This window comes from Rhagoletis zephyria, unplaced genomic scaffold (genome assembly GCF_001687245.7).
Source record: "Rhagoletis zephyria isolate East Lansing unplaced genomic scaffold, Rhagoletis_zephyria_1.1 Rzeph_scaffold_06213, whole genome shotgun sequence".
In the NCBI taxonomy this organism is placed as follows: Eukaryota; Metazoa; Arthropoda; class Insecta; order Diptera; family Tephritidae; genus Rhagoletis; species Rhagoletis zephyria.
In genome coordinates this window covers 16,757-24,900 of record NW_016163296.1, presented here as the reverse complement: position 1 = coordinate 24,900, position 8,144 = coordinate 16,757, and the positions used below count along the sequence as shown (strand labels likewise).

General features: G+C 36.1%; 1 protein-coding gene across 1 annotated transcript; it reads right to left on the bottom strand.

The window, feature by feature from the left end:
* Nucleotides 1-3,419: 3,419 nt before the first annotated feature.
* Nucleotides 3,420-6,488, bottom strand: Gbp3 (Growth-blocking peptide 3). The gene is made up of 2 exons (XM_017628798.1): nt 6,002-6,488; nt 3,420-3,578 (listed from the first exon to the last, which is right to left on the bottom strand). Exons 1-2 carry the CDS (start codon nt 6,386-6,388, stop codon nt 3,420-3,422), a joined length of 546 nt encoding a protein of 181 aa, XP_017484287.1. The 5' UTR covers nt 6,389-6,488.
* Between the last annotated feature and the right edge of the window lie 1,656 nt (nt 6,489-8,144).

Genomic DNA, 8,144 nt, shown 5'->3' with positions numbered 1-8,144 from the left:
TTGACATATATTTGGCTTATGTCGCCTGTCAGTGTTGCCTGTCGATAGACAATCTATTCATCTGTAACCCTCAACGGATTTGCCAAAATACCAAAATATTCCAATTGCACATGCACTTACGCTTCTAAGCGACTATCTTTCACCCCCTACTACTTGCTTTTACTCTTTTTTCTTTATTAAATGCATCTGTATGCATACGCTTGTTTCTTTCTATACATTCATATATGTATGTATGCATGTTATACGCTTCCATCCATCTGCTGCTCAGGTGCCAAAAATGCTCGTACTCATCTGTTTTTGTGTGAATTTGCGTTTAGCTTCCAAGTGCTGCACTTTATTGGTTGTATATGTATGTATGCACTTGCTTTTCGCCTGCTGCATTTTCACACCAATGCATTCTTATGCACATATCATTTGCATATCATTATTTGCACACTAAATCTCTGCGCGCCACTTTGCTGCACATCAACACGAGCAACAACATCAATATATATGCAAATTCATTTACATATATAAACCTTGTAGGAATATTCAGGAACTTTCATACATTTTCAAGCGTTAAAGTCAATGTTAAGACACACTTTAAAAATTTGCAATATTTTTTCACTCCCTGGATATCTCTCTCTCTCTCGTTCTGACTAGTCTGCTTTGAAAGCATTTTCCAAATTAAAAGTGTCGGGCATTGAAAGAAGTTGTACAAATAGAATATGTGGTCAAAATTTTGGGAACGAGGAACGAGTAAAAAAAAAAGTATTTCATTGACTCACCCGTCAACTCTTGATATATATTTTTTTATACACATCTTAAGGCATATAAAAAAAAGTGCCGATTGACATCCAATGTATGCGGTTCGGGCATATATGTGAATGTATTTAGTACATCAAAACATAAACTTTGTTCAAGCTGGATATATAATATTCTACTCTGAAAGTTTACTAGGCAAAGGAGTTTTGCTAAAATTTGCGCACAAGAGGTACTCCGACGCGAGCGCAAGCATGACAAATAGTCAGGAGAAACAATTTTCCACACAATTTTCTCCTTACTAAATATTTGTGGCATCCCTATCGGGTTCCTTTGCTTAATTCGTTGCATATGCATGCACTCGCGTCTGAGTACCTCTTGTGTGCAAATTTTAGCCAAACTCCTTTGCCTTGCACTTGGCTGCCTGGTGGTTGTTTTGGTTATTTGACTGGTGTTAGTTTTTTTTTCTCATTTAAGGCGAAAACTGTGCATAGCTGAGTGAACTGAATTAATGTGCATAGCACCACATCCACTTTACTGATAGTCTTTTGTTTTGGTTATTCTATTTTCTGTTACAACGCTGTTGGTCACATTGCCAGCAAGAGCTTCGAAAAAGTAGATTGTCTTAAATGGTCTGTACATGGTAGTAGTGCAGTGCTGAGTAGATGGCTATCTAAAAATCAAAAAATGCTTAAATATACTTGAGTACATACAAACAAGTATTTAAGGTGAATTGGCGTGCGTAGATAATGCTGTGATAATTGTGTACCAAGAAAGGTTGGATGTCCTATAACCACACAAGAACCTATAGATTGCGCAATAAGAACCAAGTGTTACAGTATCTTTAGGAATGGATAACTTCTCGAAAAGATTCTAAAATTTACAGGAACTCAACTGATTTGGATTCCGTTAATATAATTTTTAAACATGTTTACCTTCTAATCTTGAATACTTATCTGGGTGACTATTGGAAAAAGATATGATTAGAGAGTACTTTTATTTTTCAACAGATGCAACTTTTAGAGGTACTTTCAAATCGATCCAGCTCAAGTAAAACTTAATATTTTTTCCAAAATTTTTGGGTGGAAATCTCAAAATATAACGGATCCTTCGACAGAAATTCCGATCGACCAAAGTACAGAATTTTTATGGGGAGTGATGCTCCATAATGTACATACATGCATATATTAGAGAGAATAGATGTATGAAAAAGTGTTTAAATGTGCTTATAGGAATCGAATAGTCTCAACAAATAAATCGCATATCAGCACATGAGTCTATACCCCGAACTAATAGAGATGAAATGCGTTCCCGGTAACATAAGTTCTAAAGTAAATTTACCTGCATATATGTAACTGTTTTCTCAATCGGTCATTATGCGGTTATAGACACATGTGTAGGTTAGATTTGTTGGTTGAGAGTGTGAGAATCGCTTATCTGGAGTATGAAGACGCTGTTTTTACCTTACCCTCATCGTTAGAAAAAAAATAATAATTTAAAATATCCACGAGGGAATTAAAGAAACTGGTAGCGCGTTCAAAAGTTATGTTTTTGAGATACCGGCTACACTGCTAGAAAATTGCTGCCCTAATTGGTTTGCGGGTATGCAAAAGTCTACAAATCAAGCTGAAGAATGTCTTAAAAACCAATAAGATAATTTTTCCCATAAAATTTATTCCTTAAGAGGTATTCTCAGGACTTTTTTTTAATCACTTTAGTAATAATAGGAAATTTATCATTTTTGTATTTATCATAAAGAGAGTTAACGTTGTGATTACTAGCTAAGCATGTACTAATACTTAGTGATTATAAACACATGGACTACTCTAGAATCCTCCTTTGGCTCACACTAATATTTTTCTTCGAACAGAAATCAAAGTGTCGACCACCACCACCACTCCCACATCGAATCAATCGATATCCAATTTGCCGCAGCTTCTCGCCAAACAGCCATTCTAAAGTGCACAATTAGCCATTATTTTATATTTTTATCGCATCCGCCTGCACATGATAGAAAATGTTTACTTCCACTCCAAACTTTTGCACGCCATTTTTATGATTGCGGTTAATAATGATTTTTAGCGCATTTTGCTGTTTCGATCTTTTGTGAAATACCAACTGGCGCGCGGCTTATTAGCCAAGATTGTCAGTTGCAGCCAAACAACTTATGCCGACAACTTTCACGCCCCACAACAACGACCATTGCATAAAAACAGAGCTGGCTGCTCGCGACGAGGCATAACAATAACAATGACAACTTGTCATAGAGGGTACTCGGTAAGTTTGTGACCGTAGAAAGTTTTCGCCGGACTTGGTTATTGCTGACCTCTGCGCTCTCACATGCAACGAAGCAGCAAATAAGCGCAACGAAGCATATACTTGGGGGCTGTGGGTGTGACCGACCAGCAACAAGACAATATTGCACTCAAACACACACACACACACACACACACACACACACAGTAATTGCTGATATGCGCGTAGATGCAGTCACTTTACTCTCCTTTCTTATTTTCCATTCTATTCTACTGCTTTGAACTTTTAAAATTCAATGGTGGAATAAACAAAATACGAAATTGCATTTTTTTTTTGTTTTTGTTGCTGCAACAGTAAAAGGTGAAATGCCAACATCAGCATATATGAGGGAGGCAAGCAAGCTGGCAAGCAACAGCAACAACTCAGCCAGCGACAAAGTCAGCAGAGCGCATATTGCAGTGCCGGAGTGCCTGCAATGCCGGAAGACAGACTTTACGCAAGTCGTTAGCACTGACAGAGTAATTCATGGTGGCATTATTGCTGTTGTTGTTGTTGTTGTTGTTGCTACCGCCACCAACCAACTGTTATTGCAATGCTTTGTGTTGGCGTTGGCACTGCACTTCCTTTTTCTCTTCTCGGTTCGGCCCTCCATCACGGTTGGACAATTGCTGCAAGTTGCGCTCGGCTGCAGGTATTTGCGCCATTCGGCCATTTCTTCTAAGGTACGAGATGCCTTCTTTTTCGCACTCTTTTATTTACTTTGCTTACTCATTTTTTGCTTATATTCGCCAACGTCAGATAGAAACTTTCATAGGTCCTTAATGTCCAACAAGCGTAAAAAGACATTTTCACAGATCATCATTTTATGGCGCAAAAGTATAAGGGAACTTTATTTTCGCACTTTTTTCTGCAAAGAGTCTCTTTTTAAGTCGTTTTTTCGCCAACTTTCTTATTCTTTTTCCGACCACTACTCTCCAACGCATACAGCTGTATTTTATTTTATTATCAATGCATTTTTATCATTTACGCGTTAAATTTGACACGAATGACCATAACGAAGCAGAAATGAAGGCAACACTGGCGCAGATGAGGGGGATACGGATAAGAAGGTGACTGAAAGTAGGAGGTACCCTGGCGGCGTACCAAAACCCCCTGTGCATGATTGTCATTCGCTTGGTTAAATTCATTTTATCTTATTTTAATTCCACTTCTTTTTCATTTCATTACCTTTGTACCTTTTCTTTATTCACCTTTGAATGCAGCTTTGCACATTTCTCTGCGCTGCACTTCAAGTATTTCTGTTATCTCATTGCCGCAATGAAATGACGCAAAGCGACCATTACTGTTATTTGGCGCAGTGAAATGCAACGTTCCAGCAGTGAAGCACTGCAGCGTTTTAGTATTGAAATGAAAAGGTGCGAAAATATGTGTGAAAACAAAAGGAGAACTCTCAGTGCAAATGGTCCATAATTTAAGGATGGAAATGCCAAGATAAACGAGCGATTTTAAGAATTTATCTAATAATAAAAGTTGGCATTAAATTTTAAGTTTAAATATAGTATAACAATTTTTGAAGTCTAAAAAAAAAACAAATTAATTAGCTAAGCAAAACTATGTACATACTAGTGATGAACAGAAACGAGGAAGCGGAGCAGGACAGCCTTTAGAGTATGGAACAGTATGGTTCTAAAAAGAACCGTTCCGAAAAAAGCAGAACTCGATTGCACAAGAACCGAAAAACGGTTCCGAAAAAATCTGAAAATTATCGTAAAATAACCAAAAAATAACATAACTAAGAAACCATTCAAAAGAACCGAGAATGGATACCACAAAACCGGAAATCGACCACATTCCACTATTGGCAAAAAATTTATTGTTTTGGCATAAGGTCTAAATATACAGATATCAGCCCCAAATTCGGTTTCGATATGTTTCATTGAGTTCTTTACTGACCCACCAAGTTTGTTTTGTTTCGAGGCACTATGTCATATAACCGCGATATACCCGATCTGGCAGACTTACTTCAACTTCGTTGGTTTTGTTGCTATCGACTTGAACATTTTTTTTTATTTCCTACCCAATTTATTAAATGTTTAAAATATTGATGTTAGTTACCTAAATTTGCCCAATTTTTTTATTATTTTACTATAGGAAATAAATTGCGGTTTGATCTAAGCAAGTCGTTGTGAAAATTTTAAAAACTATTTTAAAATTTTTCAAGCTCATTCCGCAGACTGAACAGGATTTATTTTCAGGAATAAGGGATTAACGTAGCACCTTCTAAGACTTATACAATTTTCGTATCAAACATTTTGTGTTTTTCGACCCGCCCTAATATACATACATGGCATAGCGTATGAGTAAGATTTTTTCCTGCTCATTTTTCAAACACCATGACCACTCAAGCCTTTATTATTTATCCATCGCTTTTCTGGCTTTAATGGCTTGATTTTTTTGTAGCAGATCAGGCTTTATCAAAAATAAAAAAAAATACACACAAACGGGTTTTTTTGAATTATTTTCTCTGTTTAAGTTTGAATCTTTTTAATTTCTTCGTAAAAAAAAAACACAAAAAATTGGAACGTTTAACCAATTTCTCAGTTTTAATTGCGCCGAAAAGTGATGTACTATAAGCGGTTATGGAGTTTTCCATATTTCGTATTAAGATTGTTAAATCGGTTTGCATGTTATAGGTGCTTAGGTGGAATCACTTTTTTTTAGCTGAATAACGGTAAATGACAAATATCTCGAAAACCTCAGCATAGAAATCATTTAACTAGTTTTTCAGAATTTCATAGGAATTGGGTAGGCGCATCGAATGATATAAAAAAAAAAATACTGATCCAGTGTAATTAGTACACCGTTTTACTTTCATAAGTGTATTAGCACTCCAATTTATTTTAACCACATTCAAACGCTCTAAATATTTAAACACAATTGAAAATTTTCCAGTACACTGTTCACCACACTTCACGGCAGCGACCCATGTCGTCGGGTAGAAAACCTGGANGACTTCCTTCTCATACTGCTTGCGTACCGCAGTCTCGTCCAGTTCAACGCATTGATTGGCAGCTCCACGAATCTTCGGTGCATTCGGACATTCAATAGTCTTCACGCAATATTTGACACAGGGCTTTGGTGCGACTGTAGCGCCTTTCAACTTCGCCATACACTTGTAGTGCACCATGCAGCTGACATCAACGGTTGGTAGTTTGTTGTTGATGTAAATCGGTGGATGGCGCGTACTCGTCGCAACGGCAGCAGTCTCACTAGTTGATGACGATGTTGTTGTAGCCGGCGTAGTGAGACGTAATGCAACAATGGGCCTACTGAGTGCGATGAGACAGAAGAGCGTGCTAGCACATAAGCAAAACGGCGATAATATATGCATGGTTGTTGTAAGTACTTAATTAAATTACACAAAATTTCGTGTGCGCACTAAGTCCGCTGAAATAACGTTCGCAACTGAAATCGCTCAGGCCAGATTTCAAATCAGCTGCAGCTCGCAGCATTACGCTGGCCTTTTGGTATAAAAAAAATAAATAAAAATGGCATTGAAACCAGCGACACGCGATAACCCTTGACTGATGGTAATCGGCAAGATAAGGCGCTTTGTATTTTAGAGAGTAAACGGAAGGCGTAAGAGAACGAGAACATGTGGAGATCATTCTAAAAAATAATGAGTACATTTGTATGTGGGCAAATCCGAGAAATGGTCAACTAAAAATTCTTTGCAAGACCATATAGACTATAATTACTTTACGATGAGAATAAATTGCATCAAAGAAAAGCATGAAAAAAATTCTCTAAAACGGTTTTACTATTTCTGTATATACACAAATTATTTTTAGTTCAATTCGCTAACGATTATTCACTTAAACCAGAAATATCAAATCACACAAAAAATGCTTTAACAGGTAAATTGCGTTTAAACTAACTGGCATAAAATGTAATTAAATACAATTGCTTTTGCAAATATTTATTATTCAGATGTGAAAGAGCGCTTTATTTCAATATAATAAATTACATTTTTTAGCACATAAATTTCAAGAGTACTTCAAGTATCTTCTATTTTATATGGATATAATTTAACACTGACAAGCGAAACAAGGCAAATGTATACATACATGTGTATGTAATACATCCACACATATGAACGCAGTGGCTATATAATTCGTATATAACCAAGCTATTTGCATATAAAAACACTTAGAATGAGTTATTTTTAATTTATATGAATAGCACTCGGCGCAATAATCAAGTTTCGTTTCATGCCTCTATGTATATTAGAATGGGTCGGCGCCCATACAAAAAAAAAAAAAGTTTCCTATTGCTCCCAATCACTCGTTTGAGAGTTAATTTTATGATATTTTTTGAAAATTTTTAAGTTTTTTGTTTTTTTGATNAGAGTTAATTTTATGATATTTTTTGAAAATTTTTAAGTTTTTTGTTTTTTGGGGAAAATAAGTGTTTAAATGTTGTACTGTTACAAACCAGCCTTTGCCTATTTCTGATTGGCTGAAGGAGAAAACTTTCTGATGCTGAATGGCAATGCCTTTTGTGCAATATGCAAGCCTAGATAGCTTTTCATAAGTCAATATAATTATGTTGGTTAAGTCTCCCATACAAAATAAGCTAATGGCCTATTTTTCTGGTCAAATAAATAAGATTTGACCCATCCAGCTGCTTTTAATTCTGTAATTCGCAAACTATTGAGGATGGATTAATGAAATTTTGCACAAGGTACGCTTTAAGAGTTACTTTTACTCCACCCTATTATATAACTGCAATTTTTAAAAAGGCAAAAACTGATATATTTAACTGACTACAAAGGCTGAAATGCTCAAAACTGATATTAGAATTTCCCTCTAACAAGGAATTATAAACTGACAGATATGGATAGGTATATGGTTCTGCCACAACTGAATGAATTGTGCCAAAAGTGCCCTTGTGAACGAAAGTACCAAAAACGGCATTATTGTGCCTACTTTTCCATCACTGATTCATACTTATGTATTCTCTCGAAAAATTTTCACTAAGACAAGCAAGTGTGTTCATACGATTTTCTCCGACAGCTGGCAAATTTTCACTTCGCCTTAATATGTAAGCAAAAACAAAGGAGTCATGAGATTAATTTGTGTATGCCT